Source organism: Microtus oregoni, unplaced genomic scaffold, assembly GCF_018167655.1.
Source record: "Microtus oregoni isolate MIOR12 unplaced genomic scaffold, Mior012 000037F_ref0000500, whole genome shotgun sequence".
NCBI classification, from domain to species: Eukaryota; Metazoa; Chordata; class Mammalia; order Rodentia; family Cricetidae; genus Microtus; species Microtus oregoni.
The window spans coordinates 6,756,430-6,783,669 of record NW_024543096.1 but is presented as its reverse complement, the minus strand read 5'-3'; the positions used below and the strand labels follow the sequence as shown (position 1 = coordinate 6,783,669).

The 27,240-nt window shown below is 43.9% G+C and overlaps 1 protein-coding gene across 7 annotated transcripts in view; it reads right to left on the bottom strand.

The window, feature by feature from the left end:
- Nucleotides 1-27,240, bottom strand: part of Lypd6b (LY6/PLAUR domain containing 6B) — a 167,588-nt gene that overhangs the window by 6,907 nt on the left and 133,441 nt on the right. For 2 of the 7 annotated variants that reach the window (XM_041631571.1, XM_041631575.1), the window contains exons 4-7: nucleotides 24,644-24,768; nucleotides 17,253-17,306; nucleotides 2,528-2,679; nucleotides 1,577-1,675 (exon numbers count right to left, since the gene is read on the bottom strand). In XM_041631571.1, coding sequence (XP_041487505.1) covers nucleotides 1,577-1,675; nucleotides 2,528-2,657 — 229 coding nt within the window. In that variant the 5' untranslated portion in view covers nucleotides 2,658-2,679; nucleotides 17,253-17,306; nucleotides 24,644-24,768. Of the gene's footprint in view, nucleotides 1-1,576; nucleotides 1,676-2,527; nucleotides 2,680-13,487; nucleotides 13,560-17,252; nucleotides 17,307-17,958; nucleotides 18,168-21,423; nucleotides 21,506-24,643; nucleotides 24,769-27,240 lie in introns of those variants that run through there. The other 5 variants (XM_041631574.1, XM_041631573.1, XM_041631572.1 and 2 more) reach the window with 5 other exon arrangements.

The window sequence follows — 27,240 nt, the reverse complement described above, 5'->3', positions numbered from 1 at the left end:
TGGAGTAAGTATGCCACTGTGAAGGGTGGGCTTTTAGGTCTCCTTTGCTCAAGCTATGCTCAGTGTGGACAGACTCTTTCTGCTACCATGGATCAAGATGTAGAACTCTCCACTCCTTCTCCAGCACTATGTCTGCCTGCACACTGTCATGTCCCACCATGACGATAATGGATGAAACTGTCAGCCACCCCTATTAAATGTTTTCCTTCGCAAGAGTTGCCATGCTCATGGCGTCTCATCACAGCAATACAAACCCTGACTAAGAAAGAAGTCACAGGTGCACACATTTCACTTAGTAATGCTTCTCAGTAATGTAGCCAGTAGGGTTTTTTTTGGGGGGGTGGGGAGGCGGTCCCACAGGTTTTTTATATCTGGAAAAAATTAGGCCATTCTACTATTATAAATAATGTAGTATAGAAAGATTCATGGCAACAAACCCAAACCAGCAATTTCTGATTTTGGAAGTCTGTTCTCTACTTGTCTTTCTTAGGCCATTGCCTCTGAAAACCTAAAAGTCAGAACAGTCCAGTCTCAATATATCCTCTCAGTTCCACACTCCTGTGAGTGTATTCTATCTGTTTTACTTCCACCTCTGTGTGAAAACACTCAGGTCCCTCACAACTCCATTTTCTTCTCTGGGAGCTCCAGCTCTCACCCTCTAAGCAAAAGTGACGACAGTCCCGTCCCTACTTGATACACGCTTTGACTCTGGTCTCCAGCTATGCATTCTCCACACAGCAGCCAGAGCAATGTTGCAGGTCACAACCAGAACCACATGTCCCGACTTCCAAGCTCTATCAGACAAAGAAACATCTGCACATCTTTGAACGTGGGTGCCTCTCTGATTGTTTCTTCATCTCCCACTGTGCCACCCTGACCAATCTGTTACTGGAGAGGCCACACCAACTATTGAGTCTGGAAGCCTTTACATTTGAGATGTTCCTTCCAGGCACACTATATTCCTGCAGCTCTCCATCTGGTTTCCTTGTCTTGGCCACTCACGTCTCTGTTTTAACGTATATTCAGAGAAGATTTCCCATAGCTACCCAGTAGCATCTGTCAGCAAGTGTTTACTGAGTGCATATTAGGAGCCAGGCAGCAGACTGGGCACGAGGGATGTGTCAGCAAACTACCAAAGACAGTCAGATGTTTGATGGGGGCGTGAATGAGCTTCCCAAGCATCTGTGAATCTCCAGAGAGGAGTACAGAAACCTTTCTTTGCTTTAAGCCAGTAAGTATGACGTTTCTAAGGTATCATCAAGTATCAGACATTTCTGGAATTATCTGAATGCTTTAGTCAACATTGTGGTTTCTGTCTTCTTGCTAAATACCTTTTAAGAAATTTTTCCTCATGATGCAAACAACTACATGTTGAGGCTGCGTCAGCCATTTCCAGGTTCTCTCTGGATGCTCTGTTGTCTGGATAGTCTTTCCCAAAAAACTCAGGACCCCTACAGAATGCCAATGAGCCATTGGGCTGTCGGTATGGTAAGCTGTCTCTTCCAGCTAAGGGAGAAACCTAAAGAAAGTGAGGACCCAGAAAATCCAGAAGAGTCTTCCAAGCTTGTGTACTCACCCTGTGGACACCATTTGTCTTCCGCCCAGCGATTGCAATTATAATTATCCCCTGCATTCTCACAGGTAAAACACTTGAAGCTGTTTGGAAATGGTGTGGCTTTAAAGAAAAAGGAAGGAAGGTCAGAAGGCAACATTTTCAAACACCAAAGATAGCACAAAATTAGCAACTTTGTTAGATGAGACAAAACAAACAAGACATCCTCTTGGGAATGTGTGTGTCCTGAAAGCTGGATCTATCCATCTGATTTGTGCTTGCTTCATTTGTTCCCTTCTAGTAAGTACTGCAGTCTTCCATTACAGAAAAATGAAAATGGCCCCACAAGCTACTTTGAAAGATCCATGGTATGGTTCTATTACAATTTATCTTCTGAAAGAGCAATTGAGAGAATGGGCAAGGATGATAATGGCATTTGAGATACACACACACACACACACACACACAGAGAGAGAGAGAGAGAGAGAGAGAGAGAGAGAGAGAGAGAGAGATAACATCATGAATAGTACAGGAAGTGCAGAGTGAAGAATGGTCATGACATACACCTATGTAAGGCTAGGATGAAGACAGCTGCCACCCCAGCTGTGCCTCACCAGCACCAGAAAAGCATTTTAAAAGAGCAGAGGAGAAAGGAAAAGAAAAACATGCTCCGCATCTCCCCCTCTGGTTACTATGTGACTACTTTTAGTGGCAAAACTTTTGTACACCATCAATTGTGAATAACAGTAATGAAGACTCAAGTCCCACTCTCTTCCCAATTTCAAACTTTCCGATGAGTTCTTAAGTAATGTTAATGGCCATTTGAAAGAGCAGGTGTATCGCTTCTGCAGAAACTTTTCATAGCTGTTAATCTTCTCTGATGAAGTCAACAAAGATCTCTGGACTTCCTCCGCTTAAGCCACGATTATAGACAGTGCTCACACAAGCGACATGAGAACCATAACCTGTACTTACGGTCAAGAGGGGGCCTCACGTTGTAGAAGTTAATGTTCTTGGCAAACACCCAGTTTTCTGAGAAGATCAAGATCTGAAGGATGGTCACAGCTAGCACGTGGCAGAGGAGCAGCATTCTGACCTCCCGCATTGGGCAGGCCCAACTCAAATGTCTACCATAAAACACAGACAGGGTCAGTTCACTTGTTTCTTAAACATCGATGTAAAAGAATCTTATACATCTGCTTCTGCTTCGAAAGCTCAGTTATTCAACTTGTTGAAATTGGTCAGTACCACAAATATTATTCAGAATAAAATTAAGCAATCACTGCCATCAGTTGGCTGATTGAATTTCAACTGGACATCTGGTGAGTCTCCCTGTCCAGGCACACAAGCATCTAGCACTGGCCTGCCTACACCAGGTTCCTTCTGTGTCTGGGACTACCTAGTTGATGCTGTGTTGAATTCTGCAATTTTTTTTTTCCAATCAAGCCTGGTTGCTGGTTTATTTACCTGAAGTCACTAAACCACTTCTTGCTGAAAATCCTTTCCCTGAGTAAACAAAGGCACTTGATCAATTTTTCAACCCCATCAAACCCTGGGAGGAACCATAAATGTAAAGTCAATGGTGCAAACACTGAGCCAAGCTCAATAAGTCAGGACTCAAATCTCTGCTGATCCCGAAGCTTACACAGGCAGAGAAGAGAAGGAAAGAGAAGGCACTTGAGGTGCCTGCTCCACCAGCACCTGTTGCACTGGGTGCAAGGACAAACCACCAGAATGCTCCAGAGGAAACAGCCCGAGTTGAATGCTGGGAATGATCTAATGATGCCCTTGGTCCACAATCACTGTTGACTGTGTTCATAACTTTGAGCAGATGGGACCGAAACTTGATGGAATGGTAGATAGGTACACAGTGCTGAGTAAAGGACATGATATTTTGGGGCCCCCAAGAACCCACATGTTCTACCCTGGGAAGCCAGCCTGGGGGGGGGGGTAGTTAAAAGTGCAGTCTCATCACGGACAGGCTGTCTGGCCAGGGAAAGGGGAGTGTGGGCTGCAGAAGACAACATGCGGCGTGGAGTCTACAGGTTCGGGTGCTGGCTCTGCTGTTTATTAGCTTCTTGACCTTGGGCGAGCTCCTTAAACTCTATTAACCTCAATTTCCTCACCTGTAAAACGGCTTAATAATACCCACCCTACCCACACATGGGGATAATTGTGAGCGTCAAATACAGGTTCAGATAGAATCACATAGCTCAGAATGAAGCACACATAATAAGAGCTCTGTGGACATGCTGGAGTTCAATAGAATTGGCCAGACTCATTTTCTTCTTGCTGAATCAACCGGTCTCAGTGACTCAGGAAACTTTTCAAAGGAAAAAAAATGGCTTGATAGCCACACACCCACGTGGTCCTTCACATTAACTCTTGACATCCACATATTTACACGGTCCTTTGCATTAACTCTTGACATCCACATATCTACACGGTCCTTTGCATTAACTCTTGATGTTCGCATATCCACGTATTCATTCACATTAACTCTTGATATCTGCATTTCCACGTGATCCTTTGCATTAACTCTTGATATCCACATATACACATGGTTCTTTACATTACCTCTTTCTGAAGTCGCAGCAATAGTGTGCGGATTCCAGGATTTTTCTTCTTCTCTTGTGATTTTTCCCATAAGTAACATGTAAGCAGGGGTACTGAACTGACTGTCAGATAAAGTCTTGCCTTCCCTACAGAGGACCTTTTTGAAGGCAAGACCGAGACGCTAAGGGTGTAGTCAGTGAAATAAAGCACACTGCTATGGAATTTCTAAGAATATAACAGAGCTAAACTTTATAGATTTTGTTTTGTTTACATCAGCACATAGACCCAGAAATATTAAATACATTTTTCTAGCTCACTTTAGTAACCAAGATCGAAATTCTAGTGGTCATGTTTCCACGTTTCTTATGGTCTTCCTGAAGAAATGGACATTGTCAAATCAGGTGGTTATATGGAAACACAGTTCTGCTTTTCCTATTCACACATATAAAGTGGTCCATCCCACAGTTACAATGACTCTGTAGCCAAAGGACAGGACCCAGTATTCCAAGAGAGACTCTTTAGAATGGGGAGCTGAGTTCTCATCCCCTCCCCGCAAACCTCAGAAAGCCTGTGTTGTAACAGTCATCCACATCACTTTTGTAAGATGGGCAAGGCTCCTAAGAACACGAATTTCAGACTCACATTGTCTACACTTTAATCCTCCTTCATCAATAAGCAGCTATGGGACCTTAGACATGTTGCTGAAGCTTCCCAATCCCAGCTTCCCTCTCTGTAAAACAACCATAGCAATTACTGCTTGGAAGTGAGGTTTCCACAGCCTCATGCCTATAAGACTGAAACTGCGTGCTGAGCTACAGTTCCATGTTCATCAAATGCTTTCTATTGGATAGTAAAGATCACTGATTCAAATATCTGTTTTTAGACCCACCCCTTGTGATGCCTGGGTCAAGCTCATTAATCTCTCTATAGCACAGTTTGGTGCCTGTGAAATGGGAGTAGTAAGGCTGCCTTGTAAAGCTATGGGAGTAGAGTTGGCTAAAGGACATACATCATTTGATCTATTTAGTTAATCGTGTGCCTGGATTTTGACTAATTCTTGCAAGCATTTATTGCTCTGAACGAATGCCCAGCTTTTCCATTCATTCAGCATGTCATTGTTGACACCTACTCCGGCGCATGCATTGTTCTTATTGACTCCCCACCGATGCCTTTTCCTCTCATGAAAACTGCATGTTGGAGGGAGAAGGCAACACAAAGCAGAGGGGTCCATTATTTGAGCCGTTGTAAGTGCCACACAGGTGAAACAATAGGGTGATAACTTGGTAGGAAGGGAGGGGTCTGTATCAATGTGACAGTCTGTACACACCTCTCCGAATAAGTGATATTTGAGCAGCTGAATTACATAAGGAGAAGAAACAAGAGCTAAAACCAAAAAGCCACCTTGAGCCTACGGAGGAAATGGCAGAAAACGGGTCTGGACGGCTGGCTCAGTGGATAAGTGCACTTTCTGCACAAGCACGAGGGCCTGAGTTCAGACCCATATAAAAAGACAGGCCCACCACAAAAGTACCAGGTACACCCCTTGCATGCTTAGAACCCCAGCGTTGTGTAAGTGGAGACAGGAGGATTGATGGGGTGTGCTGGCTGTCGGTCTGGCTCCTAGGATCTCACTGAACAAGGAATGAAGTGAAGGATAGTAAGAGTAGGGCATCTAATTTCCTCCTCTAGCTCCTGCATGCACACACAGGCATGAGCATCCATGCACACAGCTCAAACACGTCCATGCACACACACGCGCGCACACACACACACACACACACACACACACTAAAAAGGTAGTATCAAGTTTACCTGGAGCACGCAGTATACTGGCTGGGGAGTGGACAGACAGTCAGGTCATGGATGAAACTACATCTTGTAAGCACTTACCATAAAGATTTGGAGCCAGGAAAATCAAGAAGTTGAAAAAGAGACAACACAAATGTTTTATGTCTGTAGAGACATTGGTCCCAAAGCCCTAGCTTTGTTTGCTGCTCCTGGAATGAAAGGGATGCAAGTGATGGTGAAGGCAGAGGAAGGCGGAATTCAGATCCACCAGAGAGGTCAAACTAATGAATGGAGACGGCTCGGTCGATAAATGCTTGATGAGTGTGATCGCTAGCATCCGGGTAAAAAGGCAGGCAGAGCAGCGGGTGTCTATAATTTCAGCATGGGAAGGTGGAGACAAGGGGAACCCTGGAGCTAAATGGTCAGTCACCCTAGCCCATCAGTGACATCCAGGCTCAATAAAAGACACTATCATAGGTAAGGTAGAAGCGACCTTGACTTCTGACTTTCACAAGCACAAGCATGCCCGTAGATGTCTATGTACCCCCCATACCTACACAAATCTAAGCACAAGACTTGTTTTTTTGGATTCTCCATGCTCAAAAAGAGTGCTGCAGAAACTGGGTCATTACCATTGTGCAACTGGGGAAACTGAGACTCACAGGCATAACTCCACTGACCGAATAGCCCCTCAAAATTTTCCACGTGGTACCATCTGACTATTAGCAAAAGGCAAAATGAAGGGTTTGAGTTCCATGGCATTGCATCCGTGCAGCCAGAACGTATTTTCATTTCCACTTCAAAACGAAGCAGCCCAGCCTTATTCCGACAAGAGTCTCCAAGACTGAAAAGGTTTGCCTCTCAAATGAGGAATGAATGAAATAAAGGCGCCTTCTAGCTCCTGACCAGGCTTTATAATGTATTACCATCCAATGTCTCCTAAGCAACGCCTCGCTCTGTCTTCTTCAGTGTACAGGTTTGCATTTCCACAACTGTTGTTTTTTACAAGCAGGTCGCATTAGGGCAATGAACAGGAAAATGGTTAAACAGAGTGTCGTGGAGTTGCTAGACATTGAGAATCACTGCACAGGACTAAAACACCGCTGTGAAGACCTTGCTGAGCAGGCACACTCCCCTCAGTCTCTATCACAACCAAGGTGACAGGAATGCCTGTCTCTCGTTCCACCGAGGAGGTGGAATCTACAGCATGTACTCCAGGAACCCAGGCTATTCTCTCCCTGGCCATCACACAGACTACGGTTACTTCACCATGTAGGAGGAGGGGTAACCCAGGGGGTTCCTACAGTGACTGGTAAAACTGTATGTGTAGATATTTCCCTGGGTGGAGGAGCTCAGAGGGTTCCGAGAGCCATGTAATGGTGAAAAATTGCTGTTTACTGCTTCAGAATATAGCTGTCGATGACTTGGCTTCCTGTGAGAATGTTCTTTATTCTGACACGAAAACAAAAGCTCCACTGTGCCCCGTGGATGTGAGTCTACCACCCTTACACTCAACGGAATCTCAGCACATCTTTCTCCAAGAGAGCTTACTGCTTTCGTCCATGTTTTCCAGAGACAGGCTTGGACAGAAACGCCATGTGTGTGGTGCCAGCCTTCCCTGTGCTTTGAGTCCCTTCTTTGCTCCTGAATGCAAACGGCCTCTTTGCCAGGCGAGGGGAGAGACTTCTTCCAGGCATATTTGTAAAGATTCAGGAAGCAGCTCTCAGGCATTCCAGAGAATGGCAGGTAGCCAGATTTGAAGTGAAGGAACCCCCACTCCTCAGACTGGCCCATACCTGCCCAGAATAAAAGACTTGATTCACAAAAGGGCCTGTAGTTCAGAAGTAGAACAACTTCCCAGGCCCCAGTCCTCGTAATCACACAGTCAGTACTTCTGCAGAGCTGGTGGGGGTCTCAGGAAGCAGCCTATCACAGCATCTTTTGAGGCGGTAAAAGATCTACATTTTTTTATTTTAATATTTCTCAGTTGTATGCTCAGCACACAACACATACTCACTAAACACATTTTGGAATAGAACCAGCATCATTACCTGTGACCTAAATGGAGCTCCTAGAGCCAGTAAAACAAAGGCAAGCGTGGTGAACAACCGACAGGGTGTCCGGAGCTGTTAAAGGATGGACTTCGAACAGAAACCCAAGAGACCAAAGCCGGACAGTGAACACTGCATTTCTTACACAGTTCCTAAACTATGAGTCAGCAAGCACAAAGTACCTTCAACTGCTAATGAAATAAACGAACAGGGATAATTGAAGGGAAGCAGCCCTTCTAAGTCCAACATGCCCATCAACACCCGGGCTCGCACCTCCCTGCAAGCACCACTTACTCTGCGGGCAGGTACCCTAATGACAATCTTAATAAGCCTGGCTTCGCTTGTAAAAAAAAAAAAAAAAAGGATTGAAGGCAAAGTGGAAATTCAAAATGAGTGCTGAAATTTTACTGGAAAGGAACGGAAGAGGTGAAAACGCCTCTCTGGAAAGGGGAAGCTTGCCAGAAGAAAACGTCACTATCCACAGTTAGAGTGGGGTACGAGTTGCTTCTGGCTGGGAAACCAAGCTGGTGAAGAGAGATACTCAGGGTTTTCTTAAATTCTGGCAGCGTGCCAGAGGATGTACAGTCTACCGGCCTCCTTCTAGCGGAGTTGAAGGCTAGGTCCTGAGCCCTCCTGGGCTTTGGAGCCGATTCCCAGGGCTTCAGTTTCTACCATGTGGGGCGGTTTGCTCTCTCTGAGACATGATATTTGTGGAGGGTTTCAGCTTCTCCACATCTTCAGAGTTCATAATTTGAAGTCACACCCTTACAGCAAGATTCTTCTGAGCACTTAGTTTAAAAAAGCAAGTAAGAAGGAGCAAACCCTAAAGTTCCCATAAACCAGTGGCAGCATGAGCCACGGAGGATATGGCTGACAATATTCTTTGAGGGGAAGAAAAACAATGGCTTCAGAAACTCCCAGATTAAAACTCCAGCTCTATTGTTAGTAATCAGACAACCCAGAGCTATGAAGTAGTGTCCCCTTCGGCAATAAGGAAAGTGGGCTCAGAGTTGCGCTGCTAACTCACGCTGTGGTATGACATCAGGGTGATTATTAATATATAAAAACTACCTTCTATTTAACCTCAAGAATCTTAAGCGCCAAATTCACCCTCTACTCCCTCCCTCCCCTTCCTCTGCACATCATCACAGACTAAAGATCAGATCCAAAGATATACTTGTGCAAACATCATATTATCTGGAGCAGGCAGGACAACATTGGGGTCTGTGAACTCATTTCTTAAGAGGATTCAGAAGTTCTTCCTAATGCAACTCAAGCGGGAAGGTGAAAAACTGTGTCCCAACATGCCTTCCACCTTGAGTAACATATGATACTGATGGAGGTATATTAATGAAGAATTCCAGTCATGCCTAAAGTCTCGGAGCTATAATATGACATTGTCATAATATCCTAGATTCTCATATACCACTTTAAAAAATACAACGATCTGGGCAGTGATGGCACACACCTTTAACCCCAGCACTTGGGAGGCAAAGGCAGGCAATTTCTGTGTTTGAGACTAGCCTGGTCTTCACAGCAAATTCCAGGACAGCTAGGGCTACACGGAGAAACTCGGCCTTGAAGAACTAAACAACAACAACAACAAAAATACAAACAAAAAGAATTTTCATCAAACAAAGGATAACCTCACTGGTGACACCTCACTTCTATGCATAAACTGAACATTCTGTGATTCGAAAGATGTAATTCCTTATCTGTTGCACGGAACCAGGTCAATGGCAATGCCTAAACCGGTGCTAATGTTAAAAGAATTTCATTACGCAAATCGATTTCAATCTAATTGTGAGGTAATACAGGGCCAATAAGTATGAAACTCGGATTCTTCCTAATTTTAAACGGTGATTCGAGTTTCAAGAACATGCTAAACGATGCTTTCAGGATGTAGTTTTTCAATGGCAGTTTTGTCAAAGATAGGATTTTATGTGCTTTCAGAGGCTTTCGTGATACAGGAAGAGGAAGATGGTAAAAAACAAAACACATGGACAAGACTTAAAAGCTCATCTGGTTAATAATAGCAAGGAGGTTTCCTTTAATGGATCCAGACTGATTTATCAGGTTTCACTGACACGGACCAATGGTAGGAAGCTCCATTAGTCAGCTTTGTGACCACAGCAAGTATCCCCAGTAACCAACTCCAAGGGAAAATAAGTTCACTTTGACGTGAATGAAAGTTTCATCCCGTGATGATCTGGCTTGTTGTCTGCAGCTTGTGGAGAGGCAGCACAATGTGACTGGGGGACACAGCATCCCTCAACTGCTCGCCTTATGGCCAGAAAGAATAAGAGAGAAAAAACAAGGGGCTGAGGCCCTACTATCCCCTTAGAGACCATTCCCCCTTCCCCCACCCCCGCCGTGGCCTAAAAACCTTCCAATAGTCCTGCCCACCTCGTCTTTCTCTGTGCTGTTTTTGTTGGCTGTTTTGAGACAATAACTCTGCGGGCCTGGAATTCTCTATGAGGATCCAGGTGGCCTCAGATGCACAGGGATCCACCTACCTCTGCCTCCAGAGTGCTGGGACTAAAGGTGTGTACCCAGCTACGACCTACCTTATAATCTGTCCCAAGAGCAGTGGCCTGGGGATCAAGACTTACACACAGGTTACTGAAGGACTTCTGTGATCTGATCTATAGCAGAATCTAACACAAATGTGTTGACTAAATATGAGACTCTCCTTCACATAGGTGGAAGAGCGCTTAGCAGTTCGCTTCTGTAAATGATTTTTAAGACATTCATGCCAAATCATTTACATACTAATGCTTTTTACATACTGAATAAAAACCTACGCTGGAGGAGAGGATAGAAAGGAGCCCAGAAAAGGTGGATTTCCTTCCATGAACAGCATTCTTCCTCTGCTATGTTTCCCCCTTTGCTCTGTATTTCTTAGGAGGTGAGCGAGACACAGCAGAATACGTTAGTCATCACTCTCAGTGTTTAAACTGTCCAATGTTTAAATAAATTAACACGCCTTGAGAGCTGCCGTAGTAGAGGGCACTGAGTGACATGGGATAACGTCTAAAATCTAATTTGATGAGCGCCACATGCAGCTGTCATTTGATCATTTGTTTTAAAAACAAAAAAGCCAACAGCCCGGTGTGGTGGTCACTTTTCATTTCGCTACTTGGAGGCAGACACAGGTGAGTCTCTTTAAGTTCCAGGCCAGCCTGGCCTACAAAGTGAGGTCAAGCCTAGTCAGGACTACCTGGTGAGACCCTCCTGCCTATATTAAAAATAAATAAATGAATAAATTAAATTTTTAAAAGGGCTAAGGCATAATACTGAAAGGTAATTCAGTTCATATTCTTTTGCTCCCAGGTAGACAAATACAAGAGCTCTTTTCTTCATGGAAGATGCATGTCTTTTTTATTTTATGTATATTTTTTTATTTTATGTATAAGAGTGATCTATCTGCATATACACCTTTATCCCAGAAGAGGCTATAGGATTCGACTGTAGATGGTTGTGAGCCACCACAGGGTCATTGGGAATTGAACTCAAGACCTCTGGAAGAGCAGTCAATGTTCTTAACCACTGAGCCATCTCTCCAGCCCAAACAGATGTGTCTTTAAACTTGAGGGAGAGACTGAAGTAGATAACAGTCTTACGGGGTGCTGCAGGCAAACAGATCATAGCATGCTGTAAGTGAGTACCGTCGGCAGAACTGCATGGATGCAAACTGAACAGAAACACAGGATGGGCAGAGAATGCATGGCTTTTATGGTCCACATCCATGCTTATTGTACTGAACATATTTCCTTTAATAACCAAACAAAGCTCTCTTAAAAGAACCCCAAGTTGAAATGCCTGACAGCTGGCTAAAGATCCATTACTCTCCATTTGTTGAGTGAAGCTGTGTGTGTTGCCAAGGGGGAAAGTAAGCATTCTCAATTATTCCATGTGTAAGGTATAGAACGGTTTGCTTTGGCTCAGATGACATAAACATGAGCATAAAAGTAACGTGTTTATACACGTGAATTTCTTACTTTAATTCTCCTGAATATATTCTAACATGATAGAATGTGGTAAAGCAGAAATCAGAGGTGATAAGTTCATTTGGGCACATATTTGTGTATATATATATGAATACCCAAAAGCGTGTGTGTGCGTATGTGTATAAATGTATACATGTATTTTATATGGGACGACTCAATGGCTTAAGCCAAGCTAACAAAAAGCATACGTACAACTCCGTTTATGAGACTGAATTCTGGGAGTCCTAGTTGGCTTTTCTGTTGCTGCACTAAGTACCATGAACGTGGGGAGGAAAGAGATTTGTATGTCTTCTACTTCCAAATGACAGTCCATCACTGAGAGAAGCCAAGGCAGGAGCTCAAACAATACAGAAACCTAGAGGCAGGAACTGAAGCAGAGGAACACTGCCTACTGGCTTGTTACTCATGGGTTGCTGTTGCAACAGCCTGCATGTTGATACCACCCAGGACCGCCTGTCCAGGGGTGGCACCACTCACAGTGGGCTGGGGCCTCCCACATCAATTAATCCAGAAAATGCCCCACAGGCTACAGGCCAATCTAATGGAAGCATCCCTTTTTTCAGATGACCCTGGCTTGTGTCAATCTGACAAAAATGTAACCAGTGCACCAGTAATCTCACAGTTTACAGCACCCACCAATGACCAATAATCTCATGGCTTACAGCACCCACCAGTGACCAATAATCTCATGGCTTACAGCACCCACCAGTGACCAATAATCTCATGGTTCAGAGCACCCATAGTTGCCCATGAAGAGAACCCAACTGGTACTACACACTGTCCTGTTTCCTATTTTTTTCACTGTCCTGGGGCATTATGTTACCGCCTATTGTTTATGAAGCCCCTACTAGCTCAATTTTATTCTCAGCTCTCCATCTAAAAATAAACGGTACAAACAAACAATGAATCTGCAAAGATCATTTTGAAACAGGAGGGTGTTTAAAAACCAACGATAAACTGCACACTATGGCAAAAGAAGATTGTGCTGACTTTTGCATAGTCACAAAACCCAGAACAGATTCTTCAAAGAACTCTCTGGAAGCTGACAAGCTTATAAAAGCAGTCCTAAGGAAAAAATTTCTGTATCTTGCATATATAGCAAAGTTACAGTGTGTCACTAGCATTATAAATCGTCACTATTACCACTCGGAGCAGAAGGAAATGTACATATATAAAGATATATATGTGCATAATTTTGTATTCCCAGAGGAAACTGAAAAATTATGTGCATTAAATAGCGTTTTAATTGCAACATGAAAAACGATATTTAATGGTTGGTAATGTGGCTCGCAGTCCCACAAAGGCAAAGTCAAGCGAAGATGCTGCCTGATACAATGGGGAGAAATTGGCCTTTGGAGACCAATTTCTGCCTGGGCAGAAATTCTGACTTTCGCCTCTATTCCCTCTCACTCAATTGCCATGAAACTCAGTTTCCCTATCAGTAAAATAGAAATATCACACACGCATTTTATAGAGTTTAGAGAATTAAAGGGAAATAAAAGCTAAAATGATGTCACAACGCCAACTTACCGCTAAATGTAGAGAATTATTCTCCCATGATGGATTGTCATACTGGCCAATATCAGTATTGATTTCCAAAAGCTGAAAAGACTCAAATTCAATATGTATGTTTTCAATTCTCAAATTCTATGATTATCTGGAGATATATGAAATCATGATTTAAAACCTCTAAAAACCAGCAGATGGAACAATATCCAGACGTCCTTGGATTGAAACATTTCATCTCCCAAGGAAACTCCTTAAGAAAGGAAGTAAACTACTCAACGTACATTCAGGAAGTCCCTGAAACTGATCAGATTCACTAGATTCCGCCCTCCCTACAAGTAAAAATAAAGACTGCTTAAGAATTGCTCTCAGACAAGTCAAGCTGCCCTGCAAAAGCAGAGACCTAACAGGCAGCCCCAAAGGAGCAGAAATCAGCTGAACTACTTTTAAGGGGCTTAGGCCATCTGAGCTACCTGGACAGGACACTTTCCAACCTGTTGAGTGCCTGCAGGCTGTGTAGTGAGCTCCAGATTCCCAGCTTTCATGAGCTGTCACCCATGCTGGGGTGGGCTTTAGTGATGCAGCTGTCTCTGAGTCATTTCTGTACCTATAAGTAATCCCTCACCAAATTCTTGTAAGTACCGCAATAAAACTCACTGGTTCATCAAACTGGAATTTGATAGTATCTGTACTTGGGTCTGTCGTGGGCAGTAGACATGCGTATTGTATCTCCCCCAAAAAAGTCTTGGCACACACCAAACATGCAGGAGCTCTTGCAGCCTTTGATTCACAAAGCCGTAAGTGTTCTTACATATCATTTTATTACTTTAAATGTATATCACACAGTCCATCCTGCTTGGAAGGTCCAGTTCAAATATTTCTCATTCACAAAACCTTCATATCTGCTCTAGTCTGCAGGATGGTTTCTAGCTAAGAAAATCATGAAGCTTGTTTGTAAGATACAAGGTTGACCTCCTTGGAGGCTTTGGAGATGACTAAGTAGGTAAATTCCTTGCTGGATATGTATGAGGACCTGAGTTCTGATCGTCAGCACTCAGGTAAAAGCTGGGAACAGTGAAGTTCATCTCTAGCCATGGTTCTTAAAAAAGGATCTGAGACAAGGACTGGTGAAGGTTGCTAGACAACCAGCCTAGACCAATCAGTGAGCTCCAGGTTCAATAAGAGATGCTGCCTCAAAAAACTATGATGGAGAATGACTGAGGAAGACATTTGAGCACATGCATAAACACCAACATGCATGTACTTAAGCATATGAACACACACACACACACCCCAAAAAATCAAAACCAACCAAACAAAAATCTGTACTACTATCCTTTCTCAGAACTAGGCAGAACAAGTTCCAATCCTTGCTTGGAAATGGATTTTAAGCTCTCTACGAGATTTACAGACATAAAAGGCAAGGCATTGCCAATTAAAAATATCTTTTCTTTTCTACAAACAGAATTTTCATTTCCATTGTGATAATTTATCAAAGTGAGCAAGGTTTCACTCAATCAGTTTCCCATTTAGAGGCCATGAGAACTCTAGTTTCAGCAACTAACGCCTTCTATGGTTCAGTGCACACATTCCCTTCCCTTAAACACACTGTAGCAATGTGATCTTCCTCAGCTGGCTCCATCTGGTGAAGAAGAGGAAATGACTTCGTTTACTCTTTCCTCAAGACCACCACTGTAGTAATAAGGGCGGCAGGGCCGCGTCCCCAGCACCCTGGCTGCCTGGCTAGCTTATGCCCGAAATAACAACACACAAACTGTATTCATTTAATCACTGCTTGGCCCATTTCTATCTAGCCTCTTCTAGGCTAATTCTCACATATTAATTTAGCCCATTTCTAATCATCTGTGTAGCGCCCCTAGGTGCGCTTACTGGGAAGATTCTAGCCTATGTCCATCCTGGGTCAGAGCTTCATCGCATGCGTCTGCCTGGGAGCTGGGAGCATGGCGTCTCTCTGAGGCGTCTGCTCCCGAGAGGAGAGCTGTGGAGTCTGAGCTCACTTCCTCTTCCTCCCAGCGTTCTGTTCTGTTTACTCCTCCCACCTATCTTCTAACCAATGAGGGCCAAGCAGTTTCTTTTTATTTAACCAATGACCTTCCTCCATCACACCACCCTCCATCTCCCTCCATCCCATCTGTGCTAGGAAGGCAAGCATACGCCATTCAGAGTTCCTTTCCGAATGGCTCAGGTTTGGCTGGCTTGGCCAACAGCACCAGCTTACAGATTGCAAGGCGGTCGGAAAGCCTGGCTGGGGATCGATCCCCATGACTACTTCCCTTGTGCCACTATGTCTGTCACTGCCTACCAGGGGGCATGCCACACCTAGCACTTCTTAGAGGCTAATAACCATTTGTCCGTATCCTCTAGGCCTGAGTTATATGGAAATGGCTCTTCTCTGCAGATAACTCTACAGTCCAGTACATCTGCTGAGGGCTTCCTGGGCCATTGTGAATGGCTCCTTGTTAACTTTCTGAAATAACAGCAGTAAATTATATAGTCTGGCTCCTGCCAGAACGCCAATGAATCTTGAATCCAGTCTCTAGACAGCAGGAAGAGACCAACTCTGGACACCACTGCCCTTTGCTGTAGCGGAGCAATCATAGGAAATGCAGTAGAGCCTGAAGTCTTGTTACCAGTAACGGGGAAGAACTATGCTCTCTCAGTCTGTGAGGAATCAACATGTGGCTAATGCAGCAAATCAATCAATAAGAAACTGAAAACACCACTGGGTTCTTATCAGAAGATAAATGTAGTTGAGTATTTTATAACCTCATTCAGATATTACAACCTCAACAAAATTTAGTGATTCCTAACCCGACCATATTGAAGTGTACCATGGAATAAGCATAATGAAGTGAGCAACATCAGACAAAAGACATTAGGAAAATGAGCACAGACAGCTATTAACATAGCATTGAAGCTCATGAAGCCACATACATCCAGAGGTGCTCCTTCTCGTTGCATTACACATATACAGATATGTATATGTGCTTATACATACCTGCATGGAAACACGTCTATCTGAATGTAACCAATCCATGAACTACTGAAACATCTATTAATTGAGTTGTCTTATGCTCTACTGTTTCCTTCCTAAGATATTCTATTTTATAAACTAACACTGGATTTTTCTCTTGACATTGGGTTTCTCTCTTAAATTAAGAACCTTCTTCCAAAGTGTCTGTTTTTGTTTGGATCTTAAGTGTCCACAAATGGCTTATGCAATGAAGGTCTCCAATATAACAATGCTCATTGATCGAACTTTGGGAAGTGACTGAACCCAAAGTGGAGGGGTCTGTCCCCACCCCTGGATTGGTCTATTGATGAACTCACACCTTGATGGAGAGTTGGGAGATGTTGGAAGCTTGAGGAGAGTGCATCCTTGAGGGCTGTCTTTGGGGACCATGTCTTGTCCCTGGCCCCTCCTTTTTGTCATCTCTGATCTCTGATTTTTGGAGGTAAGCAACTCTGCGACTCACCATGATGTTGTGCCTTATCATAGTGCAGAAGCAACATAACCACTCTACATGGACCAGAGCCTCCAAAATCACCAAGCAAAATAAATCCTTCTCCTTTAAGTTGATCTCTGCCCTCCATGCCGGTGTTTTGCCACAAGAAGCTGAACTACATGTTTTCTCACTCTTCCTACGGCATCTCACCTTCCACACCCAAAGCCTCCCCCATCCTCCACCAGGACAATGTTCTCAAAACACTCATTGCCCAAGTAAAGGGAACTGCTTTACTTCACCTTCCTTGTGTACTTGAACTCACCTTTCTTAATCAAGTCTTCCTCCTCCTCTTCCCCGCTGTTCTCATTCAAGGACGCTTAACAAAATAAAACAAACAAAAAAGTTGAGCTTAAAATGCACATTCAGATCTCATCCATATTCTACACCAATGGCCAAGAAACTGGTCCATTCCCTTGACTCTAAACTAGAGCAGTTTCCATCTACCCTTTAGTATTTGGGCTCGAGCAACAGGAGATGATCCCAACCCAAAGGCCTTGAAGCCTCAAATTAGCACATTCACAACACGCTATGATTCATCCCTAAAGAACATTCCCGTCTGCCACTAATGATCTCTCCACACATGGCTGTGAGGTAAGCATGATGTGGTCATAGCCACGGTGTGAGGAATTGGAGCTGGGGAGGTCACAGGTTGTGCTAAAGTTATTAAGGATGCTGACAGGGGAAGGATGTCATCGTACAGGAATCTGGCTCAGCTTCTCTGCCCACTCTAGAATCTAGGCCTATTTACCACATATTGTCCACTTATTCCTCCCTGAACGCTGCTCTGTTGAAGGTGCACGCAGAGTTCAGCGGATAGGAGCATGTCAACAAAAGATCATGCTCGACTCCATCAGTGTCGTTTCTACACTCACTCAGCCTCACATCACCAGCCCGGACCTTCTCCAGGAAGACATGTAACTGGAGAGCTTTGGTCCTGTCTTTTGGAAACAAGGCTGAGAATGACACACCTTTCCCCAGCTCACTCTCGGATCTTCAGAGCCACTGGTGGGCAGGCACACCTGGGGTTCCGTGTCACTGGATTCTGAGACTGTAAACTTCTCAAAGCAGCAACACAGTGACAGAGCCTTCTTGACACACCTGATCAGGGCCCTGCTCTGCGGCACACGCTGGTCTCTAGAAAGTATTTCAACTTTCTCTAGTGTCAGCTTTTCTGGTTCTGCAGAAAGAGAATCAGGGTAAGCCAGTACCCAGAGAAAAGCAAGTGTCAAGCTCCAAGGCCATGCCTTTTTTTCTCTAGTTGATTCCTCATCACCCTCTACCTACTCCAAGTTCCAAACCTTTTCGTTATCACTGTTTCTTTTCTTATTCTCTAGAGCAGGGAAACTTTTCCTACTCATGATCTCCTCTGTCTGAGAAACTCTTGGGCATTCCCAGGTATGTAAAAGAGGTGTATAAGTCTAACCAACTCACAATAAGTCAAAACAAATTTTATATTAAAGCAACTCTTTGACATACAGATGATTTTGCCATTTAAGATGAAAGTACATTTGTATACTAATGAGATGGATAAACTTGGTTATTTTTAATGAACAATTAAATTTTGGGCTGGTGTGATAGCCTTCTGGCTAAAGATGCCCACTGCCAAGACTGACGATCTGAGTCCAATCCCCAGAGCATACATGGTAGAAGAAGAAAGTTATTTTCTGACCCCTGGATAAGTGTCACTGTTATGATACAATGTGAGATGGGACCTTGGATGATGGGTCCAAACCACAGAGGGTGCAGACCAAGCTTACAAGGGGAGTTTTATTAAGGGAAGGGAAGGGAGAGGGGAGAGAGAAAGGGAACGCAGAGCTGCCTCGAGGGAAGAGAAAGAGAGAGAGAAAGAGCACAAGGAAGAAGTAGGAAGAGTTCCACCTTTTAAAGGGATTACACACACCCTGCCAGGTCCCCAAGGGGTGGGACCAGGTGTGCCTGGATGCTGACAATCACGTCATGTGAGTGCCTCCCCACCCAAAATAAATATCAAAAGAAACTTCTAAAAGGATTAAATGTTGGCTGAATATTTGATTCTGCGGGACGTGAGGATGGTCTACACAATTTCTAGTTGACTGGTATTGATTTTCTATTAGTCAAGGCTGAGATTGCCACTTTGCATTAATGTGCTGTACAAAATGCAGAAGCAGTGTTTGTGGCCATTTTGGAAATTGTTGGAAATTCCATCCTCATTCCAAGCCCAAATGCATTTCACAATATTTTCATGGAGCTCATGTCGGCAACACAATTTGCAAGTCTTAAAATCAAACATCATAACCCAATAGAACTCAAAGATACACTAAATCGATACTTATGAGCTGAGAAATTATGGCAGGAAAATATTAAAATTCCTTTTTTCATAACTAAAACACGTTTTTAATAAAAGCGGAAAACTGCGTTGACAGTAAAAACACCACAGTTCACAGCATAACATTGTCTTAAGCCGAGCTGACTGTTCCAAAAGGCAGTACTCGATGGCATGCAGGGTGTAGGTAGGCACGGTGCAAAGAACACATGCTGTATGTGCAGAGCCAAGATTGCAGTGAAGCTGCATGGTGCAACACAGATGAGCACTGCAGAAATACCTCGGATGAATTATGCATTAGGAATTAATTAATCTTAGGTTCTTACACGCTCAAAATCCTTCACCCACTCTTGTCAAAGTTGTCAGGACCCCACATGCTATCGCGACCTACAATTCAAGAAGCCGTTCAGTAGCATCTGCTTTTGCTGGTCCTTTCCTTTGGGAGCACACTCACACACATGCCAGCTCCCTGCTCCTATGCTGTCACTTTCAACATTACCAGTCTGAGGAAGCAGTTTGTAAATCATATTTTCCACCACCTTTATACAGCATGGATTGGATAGTGCCTTACTACTTCACCTATGTAGTAGTCATAATAATCATTATAAATGCCCTAACATTTCAATAATTCAAATAGTGACATACTATAAGTAGAGAGATACACGGGATAGAATAGAAAGTCCAGAAATAAACTCCAATACACTAGTTAAGTTGTGGGGCTGGAGAGATAGCTCAGAGGTTAAGAGCACTGGCTGTTCTTCCAGAAGTCCTGGGTTCAATTCCCAGCAACCACATGGTGGTTTACAACTATCTATAATGAGATCTGATGCCCTCTTCTGGCCTGCAGGCATGGGAGCAGATAGAAACACTGTATACTAAATAAATAAATCTTTTTTTTTAAAAAAAAAAAGTTAAGTTGGGACAACAGAATGGATAGAAAAAAAATAAAATCCGAAGCTATGAATTTCCAGAGGAAAATGTAAATACAAAGCAGCATCAAATGATCTTGGTAATTCTTACCATAATAATGTTATGAAGTATGTTCTTTAAAAACATCCTTCTATGTTATTAACATCAATTGATACACTTAGGAAGTAAACCATACAACGTCTGGAATTCGTGCATTAATATTCTCAATATGAGTGGGCCAACAGATCAGACTGGGCAATATTTCTAATTCCTAACACTGGATGGCGGACGCCCGCATGTGCTCGATGACTTCCTCTAACTGGTGCACGTCGGAAACGTTTTCATCATTTCTAAGCAGCGTAAGAAACTGAGAGTGGCGAGCGCAGAGTGGGGAAAGGTCCTTCCAGCTATGATTCAAAACACAGGAGAGGGAAAACTAAAGTTCCAGCAATTCAGTCATGCTTTTTAACACGTCCCGTTTACAAAATACGTATGCCATAAGCAAAGTCAAGACCCAGGTAACAGCCCGGGGAAAATATGTTCAACTCAAATCACAGACAAAAACTCAGATAATTTTGCTAGTACGGAAGCAACTACGAGCAGTCCATAGGAAACCAATGAGCAACGAAAAGAAAAGCTGTCAAAGGACATACATATTTTATGGAGCATAAATAAAACAGTCCTTAAACATCATAAGAAAAGCTGAGTGCTTTTCCAAACAGGAGAAATGAAAATTAAAATTACATCTTGATTTTTCTAGATTCGGGTCAATCTGATAGGTCAACGTGCTTGTCAAAGCTCTCTTCTGAGGAACCACAAAAGTTAAGCCTTTACACGTGCTGCTGATGGGATGCCAGCTATTCAAGAACATTCACAACAGTCTTCAAACGTCAGGTACATTTACCCTGGACGCAAAATCCTAATTCTGGGTATTTCTTCCTGCAGAGAACCTGCATCCATGCACAGCAATATGCTCCCCATATAAAAACTGCCAGGCATGGCAGCACAAGCTTATAATTCTAGTGCTGAGCAGGCAGAGGCAGAAGGATCCCTGGAACTCACTAGCTGGGCACCCTAGCCTTACTCAATGAGATTTAGGCCAATGAGAGATCTTGTTTCAAAAGGAGGTAAATGGCCTTCCTTGTCCTCTGGCTTCTATATAGCCCTGCACTTGAATACACACATGCACTAAGAAAAAAAAAAAATCCATGCCTCATCCAACCTTGGTGGAAGAGGAGGTGCCTGGTCTTGCTGTAGCTTTATATGCCACGGTTGGCTGATATCCATGGGATGCTCACCTGTATCTGAAGAGAAACAGCGGAGGAGAAGGGGATGTGGGGAAGATTGAGAAGAGGGGAAGGAGAGGAAGCTTTGGTAACAATGTAAAAACACACAAATAAATTTAAAAGAAAAACACCCAAGCAGTGGATTAAAAACTAACATTTTTGTTTTATTTTGTTTTGTTTTAGCTTTAGAGTGCAGCGCTTGGCTGTGGGTGTGGGGGGAAACCAGCAATTCAGCATCCTTATTTCTTTTTGCAAAGCCGGTTGGTAACATTCCCTGACAGTTTGCTGAAAGCCATTCACAGCTGTGCGAAATGAGAACATTTGGTGTGTAGGTAAGGTGAGAAACTTCTGGGGAAATATCCCCTCCTCTCACAGCAGGCGGGCGAACCCACGCCAGCATAATAGTGCTGACTCAGCACCTCTTGGCTACAGACCCATAGGCGCTACTGTTCATTCCCAACATTCATTTCTGTCTAGTTCCCACTCCAGACCCATTTCATGTCTAGAAGGGCTCATCTAAAGTGTATATAAAGATAATCACTGCATCCTGTAAGACTGGAAGCATAATTGCCATGAACAGTATCTAATCCGCACCAGATAATTAAATTATCCCATTATCACATGATATGGGCAAATGCAAGAAACAATTGTCTTCTATATTCATTGGCCCATATTGTTTCAATATCCCTGAAAGTGTGGGGAGCGTTGGTGTCCTTATGTGAATGTATAAAGAGCAGACGAAGTCCTGAACTGAATGTGGATTATTAAGAAGCAATCTCCCAGACAAAGCATTCCTCTGTTCCAACTACAGGTGACCACTGACCACTGACTGCAAAAAATGCCAAGTGCAGATTCCTCTTCCTAGGGCCACAAAACAACGGAGTTGTAGCTGAGGTGATGAGAACCTATTTAGCTTGTTAAGAGAGATCTCCTGCCAAAGCCGGCCAATCCCCCCCACCCTCGCTTCTCCCGCTCTGCATCTAAACACAGGTACCCTCCATCACCGTGAGCATACCCCATCCAATCCCAGCTTTCTCGTCTGTGTGTCTGTCCTTTCTTCATTCTTCCATCACCTCAGTCAGGTTTTCGGGACTAAACCATGCGGGTCATGGCATCAAAGAGTGATTTATTGGAGGCTTCTTGACATATCAGAAGTAGCTCAGATCTCTCCTGGCTAGAGTTGAGCTTCTGAGATCCACTTTTGCAGGCAAGAGGAGGAGGCTTAAAATCCTTCACCTGCCCTCAGCAAAAAGACTCCATATCCAAAGCCTGCCCTAAAGGAAAGCTGCATTGGTCCCTTGGACACACGTAGTTGGGGTGAGAAGACCTCTTTTCAGCTTAGTGAGCCAGTTAAACAGGATTCCATTACCTCAGCCGTTTCTCAGCATGAGGGCATAACTTTGTACAAGTTGCTGTGCCTCAGTTTCCCCCTTGTAACAATGGCATATTAATAAAAATAGTGAATAACACCACACCACCAATAATAATAATAAATTAACTCTGAGAGCGAGTTAATGTTTTCCCCCAAGCACTTAGAACCATGTCAAGGAGGAAGGAAGACCTCAGTAATGCTAGCTTCGCACAGGCAGTGTCTTGGAAAGAGACTATGTGCGAGACTGTCAGGAGCCAGTCATGCAGGATTACCTCCCGAAAAGTTTGGGAATGCAGCCCCTGTCACCACTGCCTTAGGCTAATTAGCTGTGGTACAGAGTGGAAATCACTGAACTTCATAACTTTATCACTGTTGAGTGATTTACACCATCCTGAAGCCAGGAGGTCCCAGAACTGCCTTCCTTTCTTTGGCAAATCTGTAGGTCTCCCCACAAAGGTAGCATTTGTTCATCATGTCCTGTTGGAGCACTGACTTAGGGCTGCGGTGAGGTAGAGAATGGTCATTCTTTGCCCTTCTTTGCCTTCCTTGATGCAAAGGTTTGGAGAAAGGAGGAGCGGAAGAGGGAAGTGCACACAGAAGGCCAATGCAACCTACCCACGGCTGCAAAAGGAAGCTCAGAGGAGACACAGGTGGGGTCTGTTACAGATCCACAGTGAGTGGATAGCTCTGGGTAGCAGTTAGACTCCAGAACTAGCCCCTAGACTCCACTGTGAATGGGGTACGGAACTCATGGCCCAGAAGAAGATGGGAGAAAGCAATCACCGTAGGCAGTCATTCCAGCATAATCCCTTCTGCCTCCTCCTGGGTCTTTATTTCATGTTCTGTGCAAAGGAACTGGGATGCTGTCCCCAGGAAGACACAGCCATGGGGCAAGACATCCCCAGATCATCTGCTTCTAGGGAAGAAAGTGGAACCTATGTCTCTGCCCCAGTGGGAAAGGAGTAGTAATGATTTCTAGGCTAGAAGTCTGGGAGTTAGTTCTACCTTTGCCCCCTGCAAACAACCGCTTCTGCTTCCCTCCTTTCAAATGGACATTTTAGTTCATTTCCTAAAACAATCTAATCCATGCCTGTAGGTGTTCCAAACGCACTTATTCAAATTTTAAGCAATATTTAGCCACCATTGTATTCATAGCTGGGACATTTCATAAAACAGGGCCTCCTGCCCTCCCCAAATCTTACTCTGCAATACTTTGATAATGATTTCCTCCACTTCTTCATGGTACAGTAACTCCCTTTTAAAGCCAGCATTTATGGCAGGTTCGTAAGGGTCAGGCACCCAAGACAATTAATTTTTGCAACTCTCATAGCTCAGCGAGGTGGGGACCATTATTATCCCCACTTCACCGGTGAGGAGTCTGAAGTTCAAAGAGAGGACACAACTTGCCCAAGGTTACAAAGCTTGTGAGTCAGGGTGAGAATGTGAATTCAGGAGTCAGGTCCACACCCCTCCATTTTAATTCCCCCTTGACACTGCTTTCCAAATTCTTTCCTCTGGTTTCCTGGGAAGAAGCGGATTGTTTGGAATGGGCTGCTCTGTGTTGTTCTTTGTTTGTCTAACAGGATTCCATCATCATTTGTACAATCCCTTCTCACATCTAGACAACGGGAGTTTAAAAACAATTGTGTCAAGCCGTGGGGCTGCGGCACAGCAGGCTAAGAAACAGGGCCGTTTGTACATAAATATTTAAATACGTGCAATACACCTATTTAGTGCATTATTCACATTCCGGGCTTCTATAAAAAAGGGTTTCCAGAACTTACCAGCTACTTTCTTTTGTGAACTCAATGATTCTCATCCAAACAGGCCTCACAGGAGCCGTTCTCCACACCAGCCACTTTATACTGACACCTGGTCACCGACGTCATTGGCCTTTTCCTCTGTCACCCTGGCAAAGGAAGAGAAGCAGTTTGAATTCCCACCCCCCAGTGTCTTTCTTTTGCCTCCTCTCCCCTCAAGCCTGGCATCCTGATGCCCTCTAAACTCTAAGCAAAACCTTAGTTCAGTGACACAAGAATGACTAAACCCAATCTGAAGGGGTTCCCAGAGTCCCTGCAATTGTTCTAATCAGAGGTATGTCCCCAGCCCACAGGAGGCCAGGCTAGCCCACAGGAGGCCAGGCTGGCCCACAGTGCTCAGATCTGTGGGTGAGTCAGCAGAAGGCAACTAAGCCTGCTGTTTACCAAGTGTAGGGAGATAAAGAAGTTCCTACTCTGGCCTTTAAGCCCTTGGTATTCTCCTTGATAGTCTCTGTAATTGATCAACTGGTGGGGGTGGGGAGCTTGCAGTTAACTCCACAATCCTCTAGAGCCCATAACAGTTCCAGGGCATGTCACCATCTTCTTCATTGAAAAGAAGAAAAGATGTGGAAGAGGAGACATAGCCAGCCATAGTGAGGCCTCTTGACACCTAAAGTTTCTCACCCCTTCAATGGGCCTGGCATGGAACAAAGGTCCAGATGTTTGTGGGATGAAGACATGAGGTGTGACAGAAATGTCACATTTTCTTCTGAGGAGCACTTAGAACTAATGCGTGCATCAGGACACCCATCCCATCCGCTGTGCTCCAGTGAGGCCTGACCATGGTGTACACTAAGCCACACAACCAGGGCTCCAGAAGATACCGAGATAACACTTATCTGGTTTCTCACCATTAACTTGAGGCGGGAAAAGTTTGCAAGGAAATGGAAGTTGAAGGTGCAAAAGTAGCAAGCTGATGTCAGAGCGGGAAAACAGTAACCGCAACAACCACTGTCAACCAATAATCTTACTAGTTATGAAATCCATCAAGAGGAATCCCAGAAGCTTGAAAATTTAATCCGTAAAGAGCCATGAAATGTGCAGTGGGCGGCAGGATATGAAACAGTGCAGGGCTTAGTGTTAGCTTTCTACAGCTCTGAGCGAGAGACCGCATGGAGGAAGCCAGGAGCTGTTCTGATGCTCCTTGGGGGGTTTCGGCTCTCTGGTCCCTTGGGAAGAGGGCTGAGGAGGTGAAGCATGGGTCTTGAACTGTGGGAACCCTAGGTTCTCTCCTTGGAGCTGAGAGGAAAAACAGGACAGATCAAAGAAAACAGGTTCTGCAAATCCTTGGTGGTCACACACTGATGACGTCATGTGTCTTAGGTAGCTGAGAATTCTACATCCAGATTGGCAGGCAGCAGCAGGATCAGAGAGAGAGAGAGAGAGAGAGAGAGAGAGAGAGAGAGAGAGAGAGAGAGACTAGACCTGGTTTGAGCATTTGAAATCCCAAGCCTACACCCAGTGACACACTTCCTCCAACAGGGCCACACCTCCTAAAAGTGTCAGTCCCTGGTGATAAAACTTTCAAATCTATGAGCCTAAGGGGGGGGACATTCCTATTCAAACCACCACACCATGTATGCTGTTGATTTGCTGTTTTGTGGACAATTGTCCTGCACACTGGATTCCAAGTGTTGTATTTTGACATCATCCAAGTTTATCTTTAGAATTTTTATTGGTGGAAAAAGGCATTAATTGATTATGTCTTTAAAAGTAAAATACCTGAGCACAATACATTTATATATATATATATATATATATATATATATATATATATACCACAACACATGTTTGAGGCTCGCTGGCAGGCACCTTTACCTGCTGAGACATTTTCCCCTTTTACTCATATATTACACATTCTTGAATACCTACTATATATCATATATCCTGTAGTATATACTATAAGGAGGAACTAGCAATGAAACCTTTGATAAGATATGGCTTATGCCCTTAAGTGATTCACATACTGTGATAAAGGCCATGTACATGAGAGTCTGCTGTCGGGTCAACGGAGTAGTGCCACCTGCCATCCCACTGCCCACTCTATGAAATCTCTGGAGTAGGCAGGGAGGGATTTGACAGATGTTGCCTTCAGGCAGGAATGGCCCCCCCAAAATAAGAACATCTGCAGAGAACACATCCACACACAGTACAGATGGACCAAGGAGAGGAAAGGATCAGGAAAGAGATTCCTTTCTGAAATGCATGAAAGGAAGATACTAGAGATCGATTTCCGCTACACAAATCCAGATAAGTACTTTCTGTGTGCCTGGTGCTATGAAGACGGCCACCGAGATTTTTAAATATAAGGAACATTTGATTGAAAGGACTGATGTCACCTGAAATGACAGAGTGAAAAGGGGAAAGAGTGTGGTTTAAAATGAAAAGACGTGCTGTTGGGGACAAAACCAGTAAAAAAAAAAAAAAAAAAAAAAAATCCTTCTAATCAAATGGCACAGTCATTATAGCTGATTCCAAATAATTACATTCTTGAAAAGAGCTAGTCGGGAAGGCTGGCTTTGCAGTGACCTGCCACGAAGATTACCTTAATACACCATGTA